The sequence below is a fragment of the Arachis duranensis genome, chromosome 4, assembly GCF_000817695.3.
Source record: "Arachis duranensis cultivar V14167 chromosome 4, aradu.V14167.gnm2.J7QH, whole genome shotgun sequence".
Lineage (NCBI taxonomy): Eukaryota > Viridiplantae > Streptophyta > Magnoliopsida > Fabales > Fabaceae > Arachis > Arachis duranensis.
In genome coordinates, this window is record NC_029775.3 from 43,493,154 (window position 1) to 43,519,869 (window position 26,716).

The 26,716-nt window shown below is 40.3% G+C and overlaps 1 protein-coding gene across 1 annotated transcript in view; it reads right to left on the minus strand.

The window, feature by feature from the left end:
- Nucleotides 1-24,385, minus strand: part of LOC107484553 (uncharacterized) — a 54,370-nt gene extending 29,985 nt beyond the window's left edge. The window contains exon 1 of the mRNA XM_016105108.1: nucleotides 24,250-24,385. Within this exon, the coding sequence (XP_015960594.1) occupies nucleotides 24,250-24,385 (136 nt within the window). The remainder of the gene's footprint in view (nucleotides 1-24,249) is intronic.
- Nucleotides 24,386-26,716: the final 2,331 nt, after the last annotated feature.

Genomic DNA, 26,716 nt, shown 5'->3' on the forward strand with positions numbered 1-26,716 from the left:
ACAACACCAAACTTAAATCTTGCTTGTCCCCAAGCAAGCATCAAAACTAAGAAAAACTGAAATGAACAAGAATAGCAAACATATCCTTATTAGGCATATAACAGAATTTGATTTATGGAGTCTTTATGCAGACAATGATAACTCAATTATTGTTGCTGTTACATAATATACATCTTTCCTCAAAGGCTTGCTAAACTTGCTGTTATAAGACTTAGTTTTTTAATTACTCCCTTGCTAACTTCTCTTGGTTTATAATGCTTAACAAGCTTATTATTCTTTTGGAGGTTTGGTGTCTAATGTTGCAGTAGTAGCCTTTGGCTTTATATTTTTTTTTTTACTCAACATCTTTCCACCACATACATATAGCTCACTATTTCTTCCTAGGATCATTGATGCCCAGCATCTCTTTGGATAACTAAATGTTCTGTATCTAAGTTGCTCTTTATTGTGGACTTTCAATTGGCCATCCCAAATCAGTTGATCTAAGTGACCGGGTTTTAAAATACCCCTAAGAATTTACTTATCCAAGCATATCTTAGTACAAGAACACCACAGGCATATGTGCTAGGGTCCAAGCTATTGGTGTCCAACCTTTATTCTTTGTTTTTCTTGCCACTTTGGCTTTTTCTTCTCCTTTTTCTTTCTGTTTTTGTTCTCAAGGGCTTTTTCTTTATTGACAAGGATCTTTATAACAGCAAGCTAACTCACACTTAAATGAAAATGATATTATGCAATAATTATTTCATGAGTTATGCATTTAATCAAACACATACACCACCATTAACTTCCATTCTAACTCATGCAACATTGGATATTTACTTTCCATTCTTACTTATGCAACATTGGATATTTACTTTTCAATTCAAATAATTCTCTTTTATTCAAGCATGTGGGAAACAAAACAAAATTTAGCTAAGTGATGGATAACAAGCATTATGCAGATTTAGCATTCTTAACAAACAATTTCACTTGCAACTAGATAAACACTTTAGCAGGACATACAATGGTTTCCAGATTCAAAACACTTCACAGCAGCCAGGATTAAGTCTAGATACAACCTTTGAAGTTGCAGCCCTTTGATTCTTCCTTCTGTTGTGTTCTCCTTGAGTTAAGATGCATAATATCTTCAATTGTTGACTCATGTCCTGCATAATTCTCAAAGTTGCTTGCTTCTCAAGCCCTTAATTGTATGGTTAGTATGCATAAATCAGGTGTGGTTCCTGGATTTATTTTGGTGTGGGAACACCAAACATAATTGTTTGCCACTGCTTCTGATGCAATAGTTAACCATATGTGAAACCTTGTGTCCTTGCTAAAGGTTAATGAAATTAAAGCTAGAAGGCAATTAAATAGTTGGATAATTTGTTTGATTGCTTAGAGCTAGCACCATGCAGGAGGTGAGAATGTGTTTTTAAATGATATTTTTGGTGGGACACCAAACTTAGAATCTTTCATTCTTCCCTCAAATTGTTTTGGAGTGCAACACCAAACCTAGCTCCTTGCAATCCATACCAATTATTCAACATTTTTATCGAAAAAGCTATGAAAGAAAACTACCTCAGGTTGGGTTGCCTCCCAACAAGCGCTCTTTTATTGTCACTAGCTTGACATTGAACTCCCTTTAGGGTGGTTGATGCTGGTGATGTCTCAACTTGTCACCTCTCACTGTAAGCTTTCTCTGTGTGCCTTGATGCTCAATTTCAATATGCTCAAGAGAAAGTACTTGGTTGACAGTGTAATAATCTTCTGTTCCCAGCTGTTGATACACTAGTTGCACCTTGTCACCCTTGGAAAATCCTTCAGTTGGGATTTTCTTATTCCTCCACCCTTTGTAAGCCTTCTTCTTGCTCTTCATCTTTTTCTTTCTTGTTGATTTTTCTTTCTTGACAGTGACTTGAGTTGTGATACCTTCCTTCTTGTTTATCATCCCAGCTTCTTTTTGAATTCCTTTTTCTTCTTGCAGCTGCTTATTTTTCTATTCTACTGCCTTGTTGGTTGCTTGCTTTGGAAGGAAGTCACTACTTGTCTTGCTTGTTTCTTCATTCCTTTGTAATTCTGGAAAGACTTTCAAGGTGATGCTCTCCTCATGCATCCTGAGGGTTAACTCTCATTGCTCTATGTCCACAATGGCTCTAGCAGTGGCCAAAAATGGTCGACCAAGTATTATGGAGTCATTTCCATGTTCTGAAGAATCCAGGATCACAAAATCTGCTGGGTAGATAAACTTGTCAACCTTAACTAAAAGGTTCTCAATCAGCCCTTTTACCTTAACTAAAAGGTTTTCAATCAACCCTTTAGGATATACCACTGATTGATCGACTAATTCCAAGGACATCTGTATTGGTTTCACCTCTCCTATGCCAAGCTTTTTCACTAAAGAAGATGGAATTAGATTTATACTTGCTCCTAAGTCACACATCCCCTTGTTGATGAATAGGCTTCCAATAGTGCACGGTAGGAAAAAGCCTCCAGGATCTTCAAGCTTGGGGGGAAGTCCTTTTTTGATTAATGCACTGCATTCTTCACTGAGCATTACAGTCTCCTTCTCACTCCATCTCATTTTCTTATTGATGAGCTCCTTCAAAAACTTGGCATACAGAGGCATTTGCTCCAATGCCTCAGCCAAAGGTATGTTGATTTCCAGCTTTTTGAAAGTCTCTAGGAATTTAGAAAAGTGTTGGTCCTTAGTCTCCTTGTGGAATCTTTGAGGATAAGGTAGTAGGGGTGTCAAGCTTTTCTCCCCTTGAAGTTGTCTTGGAATCGGTTCTTCCATGATCTGCTTTCCCTTCTTCAAATTTTGTGGTCTATTTTCTTTCTCTTGAGGTTGACTCTGAGAGTACTTGCTTGCTGTTGCATCTTCATCATTGGCTGCCTCTTTTTCAACTTGTTTCTTGTCACTTTCTTTAGGCTTCTTGGTGGCTTCTTCATCTTTCAGCAGTATTTTTCCACTTCTCAACTGTATTGACTTGCATTCCTCTTTTGGATTAGGAATGGTGTCACTTGGTAGTGAGCTTGATGGTTTTTCAACAGAAATTTGTTTGGAGATTTGCCCAATCTGCCTCTCTAAGTTCTTCATGGAAGCTTCTTGGTTCTTTGTTGTCAATTCTTGGTTCTTCATCATCTTCTCCATGAGCATCTCTAGATTAGTGATCCTCTGAGAGTCTTGTGAGATTGGTTGGTTTTGGGGTGTTGATGGATGATGATAGGTGTTTTGATTTGTTGGGTGGTTATTGGGTGGATAATGGTTAGAGTTGGGGTAATTATTTTGTGGTTTTCTGTATGTATTTTGGTTAGTGTTTGGCTGGTTGTTGTTTGTGTTTTTTCAATTATTTTGAGTTGAGTTCCTTTGCCATGGCTGCTGAGTTTGATTGTGGTTGTCTCCCCATCTGAGGTTGGGATGGTTTTTCCAAGAGGGATTGTAAGTATCACCATAGACTTCATTTGTTCCAGGATTTTGGTTGTGCATGTATTGGACTTGCTCTTGCTGTTGCTCCTCTTGAATTTCTTCATTTTGCCCCCAAGTAGTTGATGGTTAGCTTGTGGCACTCACTGATGCAACTTGCAGGCCATCAATCCTTTTGGCCATTTGCTCAAACTGTTGTTGAATCTGCTGCTGCATTATCTTGTTCTGAGCTAGAATTGAATCCACTCCTTTCAACTCCATTACTCCTCTTCTTTGTGATGGTTGGCATTGCCTTTGGTGAGCAAAGAAATATTGGTTGTTAGCCACCATATCAATGAGATTTTGAGCTTCCTCTGTAGTTTTCATGAGTTGTAATGAGCCTTCAGCTGAATGATCAAGTGCTTCTTGAGCCTTCAGAGTGAGTCCCTCATAGAAGTTCTGCAGCTTATCCCACTCAGTGAACATCTCTGGTGGACATTTTCTCAAGAGTGCCTTATATCTTTCCCATGCTTCATATAAATTTTCAGCCTCCATTTGAGTGAATGTCTGCACCTCTGTCTTCAATCTTATGATCCTTTGAGGGGGGTAAAATTTGGCAAGGAACTTGCTCACCAAGTCATCCCAAGTGTTGATGCTCTCTTTTGGAAATGTCTCTAGCCATTGAGTGGTTTTGTCTTTGAGAGAAAATGGAAAGAGCAACAATTTGTAGCTATCAGGAGGCACACCATTGGTTTTCACAGTATCACAAATCCTCAAGAAGGTAGATAAGTGTTGATTTGGGTCCTCCAATGGCCCTCCTCCAAAAGAGCAGTTGTTTTGAACCAAAGTGATGAGTTGTGGCTTTAGTTCAAAATTGTTTGCATTGACATTAGGAGTAAGAATACTACTTCCACAGTGTCTAGCATTTGCAAATGTGTATGAAGCCAGGACTCTTCTTTGTTGTGGGTTATTGTTGGCCCCTCCTCCTGGTTGATTAAGATTTGATGGATCTCCTTCCATTTCTTGGAATTCCTCCTCAGATTCTTCCTCTCCAATAACGTTCTTCCCCCTTTCAGCTCTTCTTATTCTTCGAAGAGTTCTTTGGTCAATTTCAGAGAGGATAGGGGAAGATCTTCCTGTACCTGACATACAAACATACAACAATAAACACACAAATCCAGAAAACTAGTGAAACTTCAATCTATTGCTAGAATGAAGTTTTAGTTAGTTTAAGCAAAAAGTCAAACAGTTAGTGTGTTAGCCAAAATTAAAACAACAGAAAAGAAAAAAAATGCTTGATCTAGATCTCCACTTCACTTAATCATTGTCAATCGATTTCAATCCCCGGCAACGGCGCCAAAAACTTGATGTGTGGAAAGCGATCCAACACAAAACTCACCAGCAAGTGTACCGGGTCGCATCAAGTAATAATAACTCACATGAGTGAGGTCGATCCCACAGGGATTGAAGGATTGAGCAATTTTAGTTTAGTGGTTGATTTAGTCAAGCGAATCAAGTATTAGTTGAGTGATTTTGTAGCTAACAGTAAGTAAATGGCAGGAAATGTAAAGGGAGAGGGATGAATTGCAGAAATTAAAGAGACTTAAGGGGAGAATTGCAGTAAATTAAAGGACAGGAAAGTAAAAGTGCTGAATCTTAAAGGATAAGAAATTAAATGACTGAAACTTAAAGTGCAAGAAATGTAAATTGCAGTAACTTAAATGGCAAGAAATGTAAATTGCTTGAATATAAAAGGGGAATTAAGGGTTGGGAATTCAGAATTCTAGCAAGAGAAAGTAGATTGCAACAATTAATAAAGTAGAAGATGAATTGGAATAAACTAAAGTTCAAACAGAAAATGAAATTAAACTGCAGCAGGAGTTCACAGAAGAACCTAAAGAAAAAATGGGATCTCAGGACTCAAGAGACTAGATACCAAAGTCTAGATCTCAATTACCTTCCCAGATCCAAGCCCACAAAGCAATTAACAAGAAATTGAAGAAGAAGCAGTAAAGGATAGGTAGATAAGTGTTGATTTGGGTCCTCCAATGGCCCTCATCCAAAAGAACAGTTGTTTTGAACCAAAGTGATGAGTTGTGACTTTAGTTCAAAATTGTTTGCATTGACATTAGGAGTAAGAATGCTACTTCCATAGTGTCTAGCATTTGCAAATGTGTATGAAGCCAGGACTCTTCTTTGTTGTTGGTTATTGTTGGCCACTCTTCCTGGTTGATTGAGATTTGATGGATCTCCTTCCATTTCTTGGAATTCCTCCTCAGATTCTTCCTCTCCAATAACGTTCTTCCCCCTTTCAACTCTTCTTATTCTTCGAAGAGTTCTTTGGTCAATTTCAGAGAGGATAGGGGAAGATTTTCCTGTACCTGACATACAAACACACAACAATAAACACACAGACCCAAAAAACCAATGAAACTTCAATCCGTAGCTAGAATGAAGTTTTAGTTAGTTTAAGCAAAAATTCAAAGAGTTAGTGTGTTAGCCCAAATTAAAATAACAGAAAAGAAAAAGTGCTTGATCTAGATCTCCACTGCACTTAATCATTGTCAATCTATTTCAATCCCCAGCAACGGCGCCAAAAACTTGATGTGTGAAAAACGATCCAACACAAAACTCACCGGCAAGTGTACCGGGTCGCATCAAGTAATAATAACTCACATGAGTGAGGTCGATCCCACAGGGATTGAAGGATTGAGCAATTTTAGTTTAGTGGTTGATTTAGTCAAGCGAATCAAGTATTGGTTGAGTGGTTTTTCTTTAACAGAAGCTAAATTGCTTGGAATGTAAAGGGAGAGGGGAGAATTGCAGTAAATTAAAGGACAGGAAAACAAAAGTGCTGAATCTTAAAGAACAAGAAATTAAATGACTGAAACTTAAAGTGCAAGAAATGTAAATTGCAGTAGCTTAAATTGCAAGAGATGTAAATTGCTTGAATGGAAAAGGGAGTTGAGGATTGGGAATTCAGAATTCCAGCAAGAGAAAGTAAATTGCAACAATTAATAAAGTAGAAGATAAATTGGAAGTAATTAACATTCAGACAGAAAATGAAATTAAATTGCAGCAAAGGTTCACAGAAGAACCAAAGAGGAAAAAGGGATCTCAAGACTCAAGAGACTAGAGAGCAAAGTCTAGATCTCAATTGCCTTCCCAGATCCAAGTTCACAAAGCAATTAACAAGAAATTGAAGAAGAAGCAGTAAAGGAACTGAAATTGAACTCAATTATGCAGAAGAGGAATTAAAGAGATTTTGAATAGAGATTGAGACAGAATTTCCTCAATTCTTCACACCCAAAACTCTAACAAGAAAATTAAAAGTGCTCACACAAGAACGAGGAAGAAGAGAGATCAATTCCCCTCCCCCAATTCTCTGAAATCTCAGTGAAGTCCCTAAGAGAAAGTTCAAAAGCTCAAAATAAAAGTAAAGGTTCAAAGGAAAATTCAAAGTTCAAAAGTAAAGGAAAAGGTCCTAATTACATCAAACTATCTCCTATTTATACACTTTCTATTCTTGGATCTTAGGATTTGGATGGGCTTTTGATTTGGTGAAGAAATGAATTTTATTGGATTTTTAATCCAATTTTAGCCCATGAAGGATTGCTTCCAGGAGGCTGCCCTGCCCTTGTGGAGGGCAGGGCAGGATTTGATGCGTGCGGCCTTGGTGCGAGCGTGGTGCGTTAGTGTGTGCTGCAGGATGCTGCCCTGCCCTCGTGGAGGGCAGGGCAGAAAATTCTGGTGCGCCAGTTTAGTGCCTGTGCGTGCTGCTGGTGCTGCCGAATTGTTCCTTGGTGCGCCAGAATGGTGCGCTGGCCGTGCCACAACAAAATGCTGCCCTGCCCTCGCGGAGGGCAGGGCAGTGTTTCCAAATTGAAGTCCCGTTTTCGAGACTTGGCCGATGCACACGCTACCTATTTTCCTTGGCTTTCTTGGCACCATAATGAGGCCTAGTTCCTTGCTTCTTCATTGTTCCGTGTTCGACTCTTGTGGCAAGCATTGGTAGGCTTTTTCCTTTGATTTATTTTCCATGAAGGCCCGATACTGCCCTTGTTATTTTCCATGAAGGCTCGATACTGCCCTTGTGGAGGGCAGGGCAAGGTTTTGCTCTTCTTTGATCCAAGGCACAATTTTATGCTCTGCCCTTGTCGTGGGCAGGGCAGAGTTGCCTCATCAAGTCTTGTTCCCTTATGTTGCCCTCCTAGAGGGCAGTGTGCCCTTGTGGAGGGCAATACTTGCTCTCTCCTTTATGCGCCACGCCTTTTTCTCCTTTGGCCACACTTTCTTAGGCCACACTTCTTCTTTTCTTCTTTTCTTCACCTACAATAAACCAAAGCAACTACTCAAAGTATCACTAAATTCATAAGGCTTATAAATCAATTAAAATTCAATTAAATTTAGCTTAAACCTCATGAGTTAGCATCAAATTAATGGTAGTTGTTTGATCTAAAGAAGTTATGCATTTTCACTCCAAATCACTTACTTAGGATGCAAGAAAGTGCATAAAAACTAATAAAACAAGTGAAATTAGCTTGAAAAATGGGTATATGATGACTTGTCATCATTGCCCTGCAACAATCTGTTTTCAATCTTTCTGGATACTTGCATCAATTCTAAGAGAACGTGTCACACTAAGTTTGGTGTGCCACTTATTTTTCTATGCAATGTATCCAGCAACACCATTCTTTTGTATAATCATAATGCCTTTGCTTCTTAGGCTTGAAGTGTTATCCTTAATTTTCGCTTGCTTAACCACATACATCACTTACATTTCAGTATGTAAGACGTTCATGACCCATCATAGACCCCACCACCACTGTTTTATTTGTTGCTTGAAGACAAGCAATTAGCCTCAATTGGTGTGGGAAGGGAGAAAAGTAGGAGAAGAAGGGCAACAACAATAAATATGAACTACAAGGTGGTAAAGTTCCTTTTTCCTCTTACTTAATTCCAGTACATTCAATTGCATGATTGTCTTCTAAGTTCTTTGTATGTATGTGTGCTTGCTCCTTGTAAATAAGTATGTCAATTCTGTCTTTTAAACTTTTTATTGACTAAGGCTGTGTTTTCTAGTCTGAATGTCATTATTGCATCCTTACTTTGCTTACTTGTATGCTTGTCCCTTTTGAATCAAATGAAAGGAGAATGAGTGTTTTTAAAAGACCAGAGTAGAGTTCATATTATGGAATGAGTTCATGAGTTTGTGGTGTGGTCATAAGTTAGCTAAGTTGGTTCAACCACAAGGTGGGAAGACAACTATATGTCCTGAATCATATGCTTTGAACACACCCCATGAGACTAGCTAAATAACAAGATCCTAATAAGAAAAAGGGAAAGAACAAAGGTTGAAGAATAAAAGAAAAAAAAATATAGCAAGAAAAGAGGCTAGGCACCAATGGTTTTAATCTTGAGGCATGTGTCTGTGGTGTTCCTGTGTGAGGGATTTACTTGGATGAATAACTCTTAGGGGTGCCTTATCACTTGGTAACTTGGGTTAACTAACTCAGGATTATCAGTTGAAAGTCCACTATCAAGAGTAACCCTCACTACAGAGCATTTAGTAACCCAAAGAGGTGCTGGACACCAAGGTCTCAAGAAAAGAAAATAAATAAACCATATGCCTGTGGTGTGTATGTATGGGGGAGAGACTTGAGAAAGTAAGTCCGTAGGGGTGTTTCAACACATAGCACCTTGAACCAACTGGTTCGAGAGTGTTGGCTGAAAGCTTATTTTAAAGAGTTGCCCCCTTACAGAGCACTTAGCCTAAGAACACAAATAAGCCCTGAATTGACAAGAAACAAAAGGATCATTGAATAAAAGTCTCATGGGATGCAAGCAAAGTGAGTATTCTAGGACATGATAAAGGTCTGAAAGCCAGTGAAGGAATGAACCTAAGTTGCTAGGCATGAAACCACCATAAAACCAGGGACATGACTTCCACAAGAATAACTCATTTTCTCTTGGCATTCCATTCATCATTCTCTTGTTCCAGTACTTGCTTAGGGACAAGCAAGCTTTAAGTTTGGTGTTGTGATGCCAAGGCATTTTGGCCAGTTTCACTGACCTTTTTTTTACTGTTTTTAAGGTAGTTTCATGCATTTTCTTAGGAAATAAGCGAGTTTTGGGTAGATATTCACTTACATCTTGATTCAAGCATACATTGTGCACTTTACATGATTTCATGAGAATTTTGCATGAATTATATGATAAATTGGATGATGCATGATCCCATGATTAAGAGCAAGACTTTGATGCACTTTGTTTGATTGATTTCAGGCCAAAAGAAGAAGAGAAGAGCCACGTTAGTGGCTACGTTAGTTACACTAACGTGGGCACTAACGTGGAAGGAAGGAAGTGGCATTAACTTTGAAGAAAGGAAATAGAGCCAATGTTAGTGACACTTAACATTATCACTAACGTTGGACCAAGCTCATAAGTGGTCACGTTAGTTGCCACGTTAACTTAGTTAACGTGGCCTCTAACGTTAAGAAGTAAAGGGAAAGCCAACGTTAGTGACATTCAACTTTATCACTAACGTTGGCCAAGTCACAATAAGCCATGTTAACTCCCACGTTAACCTAGTTAACGTGGAAGCTAACGTGAAGAAACAAGGTGGTCGACAACGTTAGTGACACCAAACATTGTCACTAACGTTGGAAGGAACCCACACAAGCCCCAATAAGCCACGTTAACTCCCACGTTAACCTAGTTAACGTGGAAGCTAACGTGAAGAAAGGAGGTGATCGCCAATGTTAGTGACACCGAACATTGTCACTAACGTTGGAATGACCCCACACAAGCCACTATGAGCCACGTTAACTCCCACGTTAACTTAGTTAATGTGGTAGTTAACGTCGGCAAAAGTCCCACCTGGCAGCCTGACCATACCTTCTTCAAACATGCATAACTTGAGCCACAAAGCTCCAAATGAGGTGATTCCAGGGGCATTGGAAGTAGGATTCCAGAGCTTTCCAAGAATATATGGCACTACATGGTTGACACTAAATTTCAGGGAGAAAACCTGCCCCGAAAGGGCAATGATAAACATGGTACCAACCTGTAGTAAGGCCAGCTGACCTCTTCACCTTCCAAGAAGTGTAACTCGAGTTGTAGAGCTCCAAATGATGCGCGTTCAAAGGCATTGAAAAGTAGAAATCCAGGGCTTTCCAACAATATATAATAGTATGGAGTGGACACTAAGTTTGAGCTTCAGAAACTGGCAATAATGAAGCCTTGGTCGCTAGCGTTATTGGCACTCAAGTTTTCCATTAACGCTAGCGACTATGCCAGCGACCATGTCCACTTCAAAGGAGCATAACTTGAGCTACAGAAATCCAATTGACGTGATTTCAGTTGCGTTAGAAAGCGGATATTCAGAGCTTTCCAACGATATATAATACTTTATAGTGGACATGAAATTGGAGCACAAACAAGAGGCATCTTTTAAACCCCAAAAACACCAACTGGGCAGCAAGTGCAACGTTAGCCACAATAACTTTAGCACTAACGCCACACTTGTAGCGTTAGTGTGGCTAACTTTAGCACTAACTTTAGCACCTGGACCTCAACTTAACTCACTTCTCTCTCAAGTCCACTTCAAAGCTCAAGCAAGCAAGCCCACAATTGTCAACTAATAAAGGCCACAAGAAGCATCTAGAATAGGAATTTTCATTTAAGTGTAATTTACTTTTAATTTCATTTTGTAATTTAGGAGAGCCTATATAAAGGCCTTAGTTTTTACATTCAAGTCATTCTAGGGACGGGAGAATTGAAGGAAGGGGGAGAGAGTGAAGACCAATTCAAACTTCTGTGAATTGGCACACTCCAAGGGGAGTGGGTCTTCGGAGACCCCTCCTCTCAACCACTCTTCTTCCTTTTCTCTTCTTTTCTTCCTTAGAAGTAGTTTCTTTTCTTTGTACCTTCCATTTATGAATTTTGAAGTTTCAATTTCAGTTTTAATCTTCATCTTTACTTTTATACACTTTCTTTCTTTTCTATTTTGTTAGAGCAATGACCAACTAACTCTTTTCATTGGGTTAGAGAGCTCTATTGTGATTCAATGGATCAATTATAGTTTTCATTCTTCTTCTTCTTTCTTTTCTCTTGATCTTACTAGAAAGCTTTCAATCTTAATTAAATTGGTTAGTTGTCTTGGAAAAGAAACTCTCCATAATTGGATCTCTTCGGAACCTTGGAAGAGGAATGAAGAGATCATGCTAGAAATGCTTTCTCATGCTGGACCAAGTTGGGTTGGGATGGATATGTGACTATAATCCCCCCAATACTTGATTTGGAAAATGCATGTGGTATAATCAGTGATCATACTTCATCTCTTCTCATGAGCAATTGACTAAGGAATTGGCTATTGATCAAGATTTGAGAGATTGGGTTACCAAGGAATTAGAATCCAATCACTTAAGATTGCCAAGGAGATCAATGAATGCATTGATTGGGGAAGAGATGAGAATGAACTTGATCCGGAGAATTGCAACATCTCTTGATCCCAATGTTCATTTTATTTTTAGTTCTTACATTTACTTTTCTTGCCATTTTACTCTTCTGCACTTTATAGCTTTTCTTTACTTTTATGCCATTTACATTTCCTTGTTACTTATCACTCCAATATGATTTGTCTAACTAGGATAATCAATGAATCATTGTTTGCTTAATCCGTTAATCTCTGTGGGATTCGACCTCACTCTATTGTGAGTTTTACTTGACGACAATTCGGTATACTTGTCGAAGGAAAATTTGTTGGGAGACAAGTTTCCACCTGCATCACCTTGCTTCACTGGGTGCTCCCCTGGAAGGTGTCCCTGGGTCCATTTTTCAAGCAAAGGCCCATTTGGATCTAATTCTTCACCAATTTGAAAAGCCCACTCCAAATTCTGAAAATCAAAAATAGAAAGTGTATAAATAGGAGTTAGTTTGATTTGTGGAGGACCTTTTTGCTCACTTTTAAATTTTACTTTTAGCTCATTTTTCATTTTTAGTTTCATTGAGAGCGCTGTAACTGAGATTGGATCTGAGTCTTGTTCTCTAGTTTTCATTTTACCTTCTTCTGCAACCTCTACTTTCTGTCTTGAATTTTGGATTGAGATTGAAGGAATTCTGTTTCAATTCTTAATCTGAAATTCATCTTTGTTCTTCTTCTGCATAATTCTAAAAATTTAGGAATTGGATCTGAGTTTTATTTGCTGTTTTATTTACATTTCTTTTGCAATTTATTTTCTGTTTGATCAAGGGTGTAATCGAGATCTAAATCTGTGTTCTAATCTCATTGCTCCCCTTAGATCTTCAATTTTTCTTTTAGATTTCATAATTGAGCTGAGTTTTCTTTCTGTTTATTTCTTCAAGTAATTTTTCATTTCTGTTTAGATTGCCTGCAACTCATTTCATCTTCTATTTCTCTGATTGATTGCACTTTACATTTTCTTGTCAAATTATGAATTCCAGCTCCTAAAATCCTTTACTCTTCAAGCAATTTACATTTCTTGTAATTTAAGTTTCAGCAATTTACATTTCTTGCAATCTAAGTTTCAGTCATTTACATTATTTGCACTTTAAGTTTCAGCTCTTTTACTTTCTTGCACTTTAAGTTTCATGCAATTTACTCTTCTGCACTTTACTTTTCTGTCAAATTCCCCTCTCCGTGTTATTTTCATGCAATTTAGCTTCTATTAATTACAATTCACTCAATTCATCAACTGTTTGCTTGACTAAATTAATTACCTAACTAAAATTGCTCAATCCATTAATCCCCGTGGGATCGACCTCACTCATGTGAGTAATTACTACTTGATGCGACCTAGTACACTTGCCGGAGAGTTTGTGTGGAAATCTAATTTTCCACCCATCAGTTAGTCCCTATTCATGCCCTGGGTCGAGCTGTACGATCCGGGCTGGTTAAAGCAAGCCGACCGACCTTTTCAGGTCTGGATTCGCTGACCTCTTTCCAAAGAGTTAGGCCAAATCACTACAAAGGCCCAGGTAGGCCCAAACAAAGGAACAAGGCCCAAATCTAGAGGCAGCCAAAGCCTAGAAAGATGAGGTAGTTCCCCTAAAAAGATAAGATGACTTCACTCAAAGATAAGATAAGATAAACTATCTTATCCCCAAAAAAGTAACTCCACACTATTATAAATACACTGGAGCACCCAGTTATAACTCATACTCTGATTCTACAAAAAACTACCTAAAGCACATGCTAACTTAAGCATCGGAGTGTCTTGCAGGTACCACCACCCTCCGATGATGAAGGATCAGCATCATCAGCAAGTTCAACAAAGTCGGACACGTCAGCTCCAACCACCAACTCAGATCTTGTCCGAGATCGACCTACAGTTTCAGGTAACCCTCGAAACATTGGTGCCGTTGCCGGGAAACCTGGAAGCCATCCCATCATCATAGCGGACAACCTTAACAACGACCACAACTCAGATCTAGAAAACAGGACGCTGCATACGAACGCGGATACTACACCAAACGATACTTCTCAACCAAACAAAGACAAGAATTCACCAAATATAGAAATCATGGAGGCACTTCAAGCTCAACAAGATTGCCTCAAACAGCTCGAAAAAGAGGCCGAACATCAATGGGAAGCCGATAGGGACCTTCGGAGGGAAACTAGGCGACGCCGGGAGTTGGAGGACAAGCTCCTAAAGCTTGAAACCGACCTTAAAACAAAAACCATCCAACCTGATCCCGAAGACAGCTCCCACAAAGATCAAGATCCATTTACTAAAGAGATTATGAAAGCTAAAGTCCCAAAGGACTTCAAAGCTCCGGACTTGACCCTGTACGACAGCACATCAGATTCAAGTCATCACCTTAGCAATTTCAAAAGTAGAATGTATCTCACCGACGCCTCAGACGCTATTCGATGCAAAGCCTTCCCTACAACCCAGATCCATCACAAGTTTCAACACTTTGCCCCCCAAATCCATCACAAGTTTCAACGACCTGGCCAAGAAATTTCTTGCCCGATTTTCCATTCAGAAGGACAAAGCCAAACACGTCCCAAGCCTATTGGGGATCAAGCAAGGAGATCGGGAGAGTCTTCATAACTACATGGAGAGGTTCAATAAAGCATGCCTGGACATACAAAGTGGTGCACGAAATTGTGATCTCAATGGTGCCAACAACTTGGTACGCACAATTGTAATCTCAACTCTTTTTCACAACTTCGCACAACTAACCAGCAAGTGCACTGGGTCATCCAAGTAATAAACCTTACGTGAGTAAGGGTCGATCATACGGAGATTGTCAGCTTGAAGCAAGCTATGGTCATCTTGTAAATCCCAGTCAGGAAGATTCAAATGGTTATGGAGTTCTGATAATTAAAAGATAAATAAACATAAAATAAAGATAGAGATACTTATGTACTTAATTGGTGGGAATTTTAGATAATCGTATGGAGGTGCGTCATCCCTTCTGAATCTCTGCTTTCCTACTGTCTTCATTCAATCATTCATACTCCTTTCCATGGCAAGCTGTATGTAGGGGGATCACCGTTGTCAATGGCTACCGTCCATCCTCTCAGTGAAAACGGTCCAGCTACGGGTTATGTAGGGCTAATCATCTGTCGGATCTCACTTGTGTCAGAATAAGATCCAATGATCCTTTTGCGTCTGTCACTATGCCCAACTGTCATGAGTTTGAAACTCGTCATAGTCATCCCATCCCAGATCCTACTCGGAATACCACAGACAAGGTTTAGACTTTTCAGATCTCCAAAATGCTGCCAATTGATTCTAGCTTGTACCACGAAGACTCTGATCTCACGGAATGGAAGGCTCTGTTGTTAGGAGAGGCAATCATGCATCATGGACCAGGAATCCAAGAGATATACATTCAAGCTTGTTTTCATGTAAAACGGAGTGGTTGTCAAGCACACGTTCATAGGTTGAGAATGGTGATGAGCGTCACATAATCATCACATTCATAATGTTCTTGGGTATGAATGAATATCTTAGAATAAGAATAAGCGTAAATTGAATAGAAGAACAATAGTACTTTGCACTAATACTCGAGGAACAGCAGAGCTCCACACCTTAATCTATGGTGTGTAGAAACTCCACCGTTGAAAATACATAAGTGATAATGGTGTTCATTGGCTTCGGCCCCAGAGGAGGAACCAGAATAATCAAGACGTCTAATACATTGAGAAAAAGTAATATTTATACTAAAACTAGTAGCTAAGGTTTACAGAGATAAGTAAATGATGTAGAAATCCACTTTCGGGCCCACTTGGTGTGTGCTTGTGCTGAGCATTGAAGCTTTCATGTGTAGAGACTTTCCTTGGAGTTAAACACCAGCTTTTATGCCAGTTTGGGCGTTTAACTCCAGCTTGTATCTTGTTTCTGGCGTTTAACGCCAGAATAGGGCAAGAAGTTGGCGTTTGAACGCCAATTTGCGTCATCAAAACTCGGACAAAGTATGAACTATTATATATTGCTGGAAAGCCCTGGATGTCTACTTCCCAACGTAATTGAGAGAGTGCCATTCGGGCTTCTGTAGCTCCAAAAAATCCATTTCGAGTGCAGGGAGGTCAGAATCCAACAGCATCAACAGTCCTTTTTCAGCCTTTGAATCAGATTTTTGCTCAGGTCCCTCAATTTCATCCAGAAAATACTTGAAATCACAAAAAATACACAAACTCATAATAAAGTCTAGAAATGTGAATTTTGCTCAAAAACTAATAAAAATATACTAAAAAGTAGCTAGATCCTACTAAAAACTACCTAAAAACAATGCCAAAAAGCGTATAAATTATCTGCTCATAACAACACCAAACTTAACGGAAGCAGCCATTATGGGTCTCATCGATGGCCTATGAGAAGGAGCTTTTAGTCACTCCATATCAAAGAAACATCCAACGTCTTTGAATGAAGTGTAGGAATGAGTGAGAAGTCCATCAACATGGAGGAAAACTCTCGACTAGGAGAGACCTCAATATCCGGATTCTCCTACTCCTCCCGGGATAAGGATAAAGAGTCCAAGAAAAAAGAAGATCAATACGGTGAGAAGCCTAAAAAATACAACAACTACAACCCTTCGGGTGTCTCTTGTGGATATTTATCGAGAGTATGCCATACCATGAAGATCCCACCACCCTGCGCACTCAAAAGCAAGAAAGGAGGAGGAAATCAGACAGAATACTATGAATATCACTGAATCTATGGACATCCTACCAATGAGTACTTTAACTTAAAAAATGTTATTGAGAAATTGGTAAGAGAAGGACGAACAACTAGATCGGTATTTAGCCAACAAATCGAATGAGCCACGAAAAAGAAGAAGGGACGAAGAGGTCGGACGAGGAGAACGACCACCTCCCACCCCGAGAGACACGTTCATATGATAAATGGACGATTCGCCGGAGGGGGGATCTCAAAATCATCTCGCAAAAGCCACCTTAAAGAAGTATATCATGTCAAGGGAGGAGAAGGATCACCCGACCTCCCTACTATTACTTTCACACAAGAAGACGCGGCAGGCATCATCCCGGGACACGACGATCCTATGGTAATCACTATCATATTGGCCAATGCTAACCTCCACCGCACATTGGTGGACCAAGGAAGCTTGGCGGATATCTTGTTTAAACTTGCCTTCGATAAACTCGGCCTAAAGGAGAAAGAGCTCAGAGCATGTCCGAACAGCTTGTTCGCATTAGGAGACACTCCAATCCAACCACTTGGATACATCTCGCTACACACAACCTTTGGAAAGGGAACCCGATCAAGGACACTCAACATAGACTACATCGTAGTCGACGTAAGCTTAGCCTACAACGCCCTGATAAGTCGGACAACACTAAATCAGCTCGCCATAGAAGTTTTGACTCCACATCTATGCATGAAGTTCCCAACTCCAAAGGGGATTGTGACGTACGGAAAAATCACCTATCAAGAGTTTATAGAGAAAACAACGTTGCAAGTATAGCTCTTAACCAATATTGATTTCGCGTATCGATTTTGAAGGGGTTGTCACAAAATTTAGAAATAAAATACTGGGAGTATGAATCCCAGGTCGTCTCCCAACGAGTTGCAGAGAGAGTGCTATTTTATTAATCAGAGGTTTTCCAAGAAATTTTTTAGTTTGAGAAACAGAGAAATAAATAATGGTAGCTTCAGATAAAAGCCTTGACTGGGAGAAGATTAATTGGAAGTTCTATCCTTGTTTGAAATCCCCAAGTGTAATCATAAAAGATTATTATCTTACTTGGTCATCCCTTAATGAATAAGGGAAAGTCAAGTAACTAACTAACAAACTATATCCTCAGGTCCTAATCCTCTCCTAAGGAAGGATTAGAGTTAGAGACTAGAGTTGTCAGTCATCAACCATCCATTAGGATTAACACTTGAGTATTCCAACAAGCAGCTCCTTGAGGTATATAAATCGGCGCTTGTTATAACGCTCCCTTTGTTTTTCTTGCCGGTCTAGCCAGACCAATCTCTCAAGTATCTGATGGAGTAGTTGGTTTGTTGGAGGTGCTTGTGATGTGGAAGGAGAAGGAATATCTCCGGCCGATTCTGCAGGCTGGCTAGTCGTGGCTGCTGATCGGGGGAAAATTTGTCTCTCAACAAATCTCCATTCGGCAAGTGTACCGAATTTGTCGTCAAGTAAAAACTCACAATAGAGTGAGGTCGAATCCCACAGGGATTGATTGATCAAGCAACTTTAATTAGAGGAATGTTCTAGTTGAGCGAATCCATGAATAGAGTTGATACTTGCAGAAAAATAAAATGGCGGTAAAGTAAATGACTGAGAGTAAATTGCAGAATTGTAATTGGGAATGGGAGAATTGCTCATAAAAGTAAATTGCAGAAATTAAAGAGAATGGGTAAGATCAGAAATGGGGAGTTCATTGGGCTCAGGAGATGTTGCATTCTCCGGATCAATTTCATTCTCATCTCTTCCTCAATCAATGCACTCATTGATCTCCTTGGCAATCTGGTCCAGCATGAGAAAGCATTTCTAGCTGATCTCTTCATTCCTCTTTCAAGGTTCCGAAGAGATCCAAGTTTGAATAGCTTCTTTTCCAAGATAACTATCCAATTGGATGAAGATCGAAAGCTTTCAAGTAAAATCAAGAGGAAATATAGAAGAAGAATAATGAAAACTAGTATTGATCCATCAAATTACAACAGAGCTCCCTAACCCAATGAAAGGGGTTTAGTTGTTCATAGCTCTAGAAATCAAAATCAAAGATGGATAATACATCATAATGCTAGAAGTGCAGAGAAAGCAAAATACAAATAGTAGTTCTATTTTCTAGCTCTCCGTCCTCCCTCAATCAATTCAAAGCTACTCCTATATATACTATTCTTCTCAGCTTCTTGTTGGCTCTTCAAGTCTTGGGCCTTTGGGTCTTGAGTTTGAAGTAGTTCCTTTCTTCATTTGGGCTTGGCTTTACTTGCAGAGAGAAAGTGTGAAGCGGGTAGAGACTTTAGCTCAAGACGTCAGGGGTGTTTAACATTTAGCGAAAGTGTAAGTTCGAGAACGTTAGTGACAATTAACATTGTCACTAACGTTCTAATGCACCCCTTAGCTTCACGTTAAACTCCACGTTAACTAGGTTAACGTGGTTTCTAACGTGGCTTTTGCCAACCTTCGAGAACGTTAGTGACACTCAACATTGTCACTAACGTTCTAGTGTGCCCCTTGCTTCATCGTTAAAGTCCATGTTAACTAGGTTAACGTGGCTTCTAACGTGGCTCGAGAACGTTAGTGACAATTAACATTGTCACTAACGTTCCAATGCACCCCTTAGGTCACACGTTAAAGTCCACGTTAACTAGGTCAACGTGGCTTCTAACGTGGCTTTTGCCAACCTTCGAGAACGTTAGTGACACTCAACATTGTCACTAACGTTCAAGTGTGCCCCTAGGTCTCACGTTAGAGTCCACGTTAACTAGGTTAACGTGGCTTCTAACGTGGCCACTCTTAGCCATCCCAACGTTAGTGACAATGTTGAATGTCACTAACGTTGGCCCATCCTTCATTCCTCATCGTTAGCTACCACGTTAACCAAGTTAACGGGGAAGTTAACGTGGCTCTTGGGGGTTGTGTGGTTGCTTCAACGTTAGTGACAATGTTGAGTGTCACTAACGTTGTCGACAACTTTTCAATTCTTACATTAGCTCCCACGTTAACCAAGTTAACGTGGGAGTTAACGTGGTACTTTGCACCTTAGGCCAATGTTAGTGACAATGTTGAGTGTCACTAACATTGGCTTCTCTTCCCCCTTTAACGTTAGAGGTCACGTTAACTAGGTTAATGTGGCTCCTAACGTGGCCATTTGTGAGCAATTGCCAACGTTAGTGACAATGTTGAGTGTCACTAACGTTGGCTCAACTTCTCTTCTCCACATTAGATTTCACGTTAACTTAGTTAACGTGACTCCTTAACGTGGCATTGATGGCTTTTGAGAGTGTTATTGGCAATCACTTTTCTCCTTAGCCTTGCAAGTTACTCCCATTCTTTGCTTCCTTTGTCCTGAAATCAAGCAATAAAGTGCATCAAAGTTCTAATCCAAGCCATGGGGGATGCAATATCAATTTTGTCATTAAAATCATGCAAAATCCTCATGAAATCATGTAAAATGCACAATGCATGCTTGAATCAGGATGTAAATGATTTTCTACCCAAAACAAGCTTATTTTCTAAGAAAATGCAATGAAACTACCTAGAAACAGTAACGAAAAGGTCAGTGAAACTAGCCAAAATGCCCTGGCATCAGCTGCTGGAGGTCTGATGTACTTCCCGTTAGGGACGTACTGATCATCCTGTAGAATCATGGCCTTGGTGTCCCTAGCTCTGTAGGAGACTCCAGCTGCTGAGACGAGATCTGAAACTAATACGGGTAAAGGTAGGTTACCCGCAATCTACACGTGTCCCATAGCATGCCGAAGGTGTCTTGGTAAATTGAGAGGCTGGTCTGTAAGGATACACTAGAGTAGAATAGCCATGTCTGCAGTGAAGGAGGACTCGTGAGTGATCGGAAAAACGTAGCGGGACATAACCTGCACCCACACTCGAGCCACCAAGGTAAGTGCTGAAGCCAATATCCCTTTAGGTCAGGAACGATGGTATCCATAGAACCTTTGGCTGCCAGGTTGTGCTAAGTATGAGAACAGTGTCCCAGTCAAATTTGTATATCTGGCATTGGAAAGAGGCTTCTTGAAATGCGTCCAATCCTTCAGGGGCAGGGGGAAGATCTAAAGCTCACTGAATGGCTTCTTCAGTTATGGGGACTTGCTTCTGACGGATGTAGACAGACTGCAGTTTTGGCATGTGAAAATTGGAGTAGAATTCAACCACCAGGATAGATTAACCTGTCATGGCTGTCTTTGTAAGAATCCCCATTGTCTTCGCTCAATGCGGGGTTCAAAAAATTCAACAATGTAGGTCGGGAGGATTAGTAGGTACTCATTGTTATAGTTCCGCTCAGCCAATATGGGGAACATCTGCTCATAGTAGCGATTAGTGAACCGTGTAGTGTCCCTTGCTGGAAAGGCTTTCATTTTTTCATCGACCTTGATGATCCTCTTGATTCGCTTTGTTGAAGGCTTTACTACTTTTGAGGAAGGTTCTGCAGCTAGTGCTCCTTTTTTTCCTTTCCTTGCTGGTGGTTTGGGAGTGGCTTTCTCTTTACCCTTCTTGGTGGCCATCCTGGAAAAGGAAAAGGAAAGTAGCATGTAAAGCTAAGGGTTTGAGCAAGGAAGAGAGCATTTGAAGTGATAATCATTGCACGGTAAAGAAGGATGTCGTTAACACATGGTCGCGACTACATGTGATAAGTGCATCAATGGAAATATAGCAAGTGCATGTTATGGCAAGTAGATGCAAGGTGTTTATTGGCATGCCAGCAAAGGCATGAGTAGCATAAATCAAACATTAATTGCCCAATTTGATTATCAAGTGTTTCAAACTAAAAATCTGTTTCTATTGACAATTATATTTAATCAATAATATATGAAAAGGAGTTTTGTGAAAAACAGGCATTAAAGTAGTAGGATAGAATGATTTAAAAAGAATGCATAATGCCATACAGGCTTTTTCACAAACATTTAGCATGCGTGTTAAAAATGTTATTGAAAGCATTAAATTGAACATGCAAGCAACCCTTTTAAGAAGTAATATTAATTGTCAAGTAATTCATCGATACACTCACAAGCAAAATATAGAAGAAAACAATCACCCAATTAAATTTCTAACACCAATAAAAAGAAAAAGAAAAGAAAAAGAAAACATAGATAATGAAAGTAAAAAGAAAAAAGAAGATGAGAACATAAATAAAAATTAATAATGGAAAAGTAAAAAGGGAAGAAGAAAAGAAAAGAACCTTGATGATAAATGTGAAAAAGGAGGGAGAAAGTAAAAAGTAAGAGGGAATAAAGAAGAAAGAAGGGGGAAGAAAGAAGTAAGGAGGGATAAGAAAGAATTAGGATTAGGGAAGAAAAGATAGAAATTATGGCGCTGATCTGGATAACTGTGCGGTGCAAGCGACGCGGACGCGTGGAGCACGTGTTCGCGTGGGTTGTGATATTTTCAAGTGACGCGTACGCTTGGGTGACGTGCACGCGTGACCTGAATTGTGCTATTGGCGCAAAAGCAGCTTCGCGCACACATAACTCTCAGTTTCATATGCTCATTACCAAAATTTAGGGTGACGCAGGCGTGTGAGGGACGCGCAAGCGTGAATGGCCTTATGTTGAAAAATTGCGCAAACGCGTGGATGAGGCATACGCGTGATGGGGTTTGTACTGCCAGCACAACGCTAGCCCCATTCCATCATAAGTCTCTGCCATACACCTATTTACGTCAAGTTCGTAGGGTCACGCGTACACGTCCGTTAAGGACGCGTTTGCGTGGGCGTGTTTGTGCTTATGGCACGCCTCCAGCCAAGCTCCTGCGTAACTCTCTGCTTCTTTTCTTCTTTGTTTCGAAAGCACGTATGACGCGTACGCGTCAGCGACACTTGCGCGTCGCGTGCTTCTTTTTTTATGCAGAATGCAGAATGAAAAATGCAGACTATATGCAATGCTAATAGGAAGAGTTACTAAAAAGAAAGCTAAGGAAAGAAAGAACGATCATACCATGGTGGGTTGACTCCCACCCAACACTTTTCTTTAACATCCTTAAGTTGGACGGTCCACTAGCTCAGTCTTCTGCTGTGGATGGATCCTCTAAGAGGAAGATCTCCAGCTCCTTACTTTTCTTCATCTGCTCACCATGATATAGCTTAAGGCGATGTCCATTTACCTTGATGAATTTAGGGCTTGAAGGATGACTTAGGTGAAAGACTTCGTATGGCTCTGCCTTCTCTACCCTATAGGGGCCTTCCCATCATGATCTCAGCTTGCCTGGCATGAGCCGTAGTCTGGAGTTGTAGAGGAGAACTAATTCCCCTGGTCTGAACTCTCTCCTTTTAATGTGCTTGTCATACACGACCTTCATCTTCTCTTTGTATCGCCTGGAGTTGTCATATGCTTCTAGGCGAAGGTTCTCTAATTCTTGTAGCTGCATCTTCCGTTCAGCTCCGGCCTTCTCAAATCCCATGTTGATCTCTCTCACCACCTAGAATGCTTTGTGTTCTACCTCTACTGGGAGGTGACATGCTTTTCCATAAACTAAGCAGAAGGGGCTCATCCCTATAGGTGTCTTGTATGCTGCCCGCTATGCCCAAAGTGCATCTTGTAGCCTAGTGCTCCAGTCATTCCTTTGAGGCTTGACTATCTTTTCCAAGATACGCTTTATCTCTCTGTTAGACACCTCCGCTTGGCCATTAGTCTGCGGGTGGTAGGCTGTTGCGATCTTGTGAAGGATGCCATGCTTATTCAGTAGAGCGGTCAGTCTTCTGTTACAGAAATGGGTGCCTTGATCGCTCACGATTGCTCGTGGTGATCCAAAGCGACAGATAATATGGTTTCTAACAAAAAAGACAACAATGTTAGCATCATCAGCACGGGTAGGAATTACTTCCACCCACTTAGAAACATAGTCTACAGCTAACAATATATATGAGAAATCGCTTGAATTTGGAAATGGACCCATGAAGTCAATGCCCCAAACATAATTAATTTCACAGAAAAGCAAAATCTGTTGGGGCATCTCGTCCCTCTTGGATATATTACCAAATTTTTGGCATGGGGAATAAGATTTACAAAAAGAAGTAGCATCTCTAAAAAGAGTGGGCCACCAGAATCCACAGTCTAAAATTTTCCTAGCTGTTCTTTGAGGGCCAAAATGGCCACCACTCTCAGAGGAGTGGCAGGCTTCCAAAATGGACTGGAATTCTGATTGAGGCACACACCTTCTAATTATCTGGTCAGCTCCATACCTTCACAAATAGGGATCGTCCCATATATAATATTTGGACACGCTTTTTAGCTTGTCCCTCTCGTGCTTAGTAAAATTGGGAGGAAAAGTATGGCTAACTAGATAATTAGCTACAGGTGCATACCAAGGAGCTACTTCAGATACTGCATGCAAGCTATGAAATGGAAAAGCATCGTTGATAGGAGTGGAATCATCCTTAATATGCTCAAGGCAACTCAAGTGGTCTGCCACTAAATTCTGGTTACCACTCCTGTCCTTAATTGCTAAGTCAAATTCTTGCAGCAACAGTATCCAACGTATCAACCTTGGTTTGGACTCTTTTTTAGCTAATAAATATTTTAGAGCTGCATGGTCCGAGTACACTACTACCTTAGTACCAAGTAAATAGGCTCATAATTTATCCAAAGCAAAAACAATGGTGAGAAGCTCTTTCTCAGTGGTAGTGTAATTAGACTGAGCTACGTCTAATGTCTTTGAAGCGTATGCAATTACAAAAGGATCCTTACCTGCGTGCTGGGCCAGTGCCGCTCCCACAGCATCGTTGGAGGCATCACACAAAATCTCAAAGGGCTGGCTCCAGTCTGGTCCTCTCACAATTGGAGCTTGAGTCAAGGCGATCTTCAGCTTATCGAATGCTACCATGCAATCCTCACTTAGCTCGAATTCAACATCCTTCTACAGCAGTTTGGATAAAGGCAATGCTACCTTACTGAAGTCCTTGATGAACCACTGGTAGAAACCTGCATGGCCAAGGAACGAACGAACTTCCCTCACGGAGGAGGGGTAATGCAGACTAGAAATGACATTTACATTTGCTTGATAGACAGAGATACCAGTATTAGATACAACGTGTCCTAGAACACTACCTTGTTTAACCATAAAATGACACTTTTCAAAATTCAAAACAAGGTTTGAACTAACACACCTGTCTAATACTCTAGATAAACTATCCAAACAAAGGCTAAAGGAATCACCGTATATGCTAAAATCATCCATAAAAACCTCCATACAGCTCTCAAGAAGATCGGAGAAAAGACTCATGATGCTGCTTTGGAAAGTAGTTGGTGCATTGCACAAGCCAAAGGGAATTCTCTTGTAAGCATAAGTCCTAAAGGAACATTTAAAAGTAGTCTTTTCTTGATCTTCAGGAGCTATATGGATATGGAAATAGCTTATGTAACCATCTAAAAAGCAGTAATGTGATTTACCTGATAGGCAATCCAGCATTTGATCAATGAATGGCAGGGGGTAGTGATTCTTATGAGTGGCCTGTTTGAGGCATCTGTAATCAATGCAAACCTTCTGGGAATTCTGCACTTTGGTTGCTATGAGCTCTCCATGCTCATCCCTCACTGTAGTGACTCTAGATTTCTTGGGCACCACTTTGATGACAAGTCATCTTATCTAGCTTTTCAAGTATTTCTCACTTGTTTTATTAGGTTTTATGCACTTTCTTGCATTATTGATGACAAGTCATCATATACCCATTTTTCAAGCTAATTTCACTTGTTTTGTTAGCATTTATGCACTTTCTTGCATCCTAAGTAAGTGATTTGGAGTGAAAATGCATAACTTCTCTAAATCAAGCAACCACCATGAAATTAATGTTAAATCATGAGGTTTAAGCCAATTTTGATTGAATTTTAATTGATTTATAAGCCTCTTGAATTTAGTGATACTTTGAGTGGTTGTTTGGTTTATTGTAGGTGAAGAAAAGAAAAGAAAATGAAAATCGTGGCCTAAGAAGCGTAACACAAGAAAAGGAAAGCGTGGCCAAAGAGGAGAGAAGCGTGCCGCAACTAATGGGGGAAGCAACATTGCCTTCCACAAGGGCAGAATGCCCTCTAGGAGAGCAACATTAGGTGACCAAGCCAAGGAAGGCAACTCTGCCCTGCCCACTACAAGGGCAGAGCACAAAATGGTGCCTTGGGACCAAGAGAAAGCAAACTCTGCCCTGCCCTTCTGGAGGGTAGAATCGGGCTCTACAAGGAAGAAATTCAACAAAAAAATATCACCCATGCATGCCACAAGGTTCGAACAAAGAACCATGAGGAAGCCAAGCTCTAAGACCCATTGCCGTGCCAAGAAATCAAGAAAATTAATAAAGCGTGTGTATCCGCCCAGGTTCGAACACGGGCGTGCAATATGGCAACTTTGCCCTGCCCTTGGCGCGGGCAGGGCAGCATTTGAAGTGGCGCACCAAGAAGCAAAACGCGCGCACCAATTTTCAACCTTGGCAGCACCAACGCGCGCACTCCTCAACCCTGGCAGCTGGTGGACGAAATTGTGATCCATGTTCTAACTATTTTGAGATAAATCATTATTATGGCACTGGTTAAATTCACAACTCCGTTCAACTAACTAGCAAGTGTACTGGGTCGTCCAAGTAATAAACCTTACGTGAGTAAGGGTCGATCACACAGAGATTGTTGGTATGAAGCAAGCTATGGTCACCTTGTAAATCTCAGTCAGGCAGATTAAAATGGTTTATGGGTTTTTGAAAATAGAAATAAGAAAATAAATAATAAAAGGGATAGAGTACTCATGCAGCTTCATTGGTAGGAATTTCAGATAAGCGAATGAAGATACTGTATGGCTCAAGGACGCCTGCTCTCCCACTGCTTCAACTCAATCCTTCTTACTCCTTTCCATGGCAAGCTGTATGTAGGGCATCACCGTTGTCAATGGCTACATCCCATCCTCTCAGTGAAAACGTTCCTATGCTCTGTCACAGCACGGCTAATCATCTGTCGGTTCTCAATCAGGTTGGAATAGAATCCCTTGATTCTTTTGCGCTTGTCATCACGCCCAGCCTTCAGGAGTTTGAAGCTCGTCACATTCATTCAATCATAGAGTCCTACTCGGAATACCACGAAGATTCTGTTGGGGAATCTAAGAGATACACATTCAAGCTCTTGTTGCATGTAGAACGGAAGTGGTTGTCAATCACGTGCGTTCATAAGTGAGAATGAC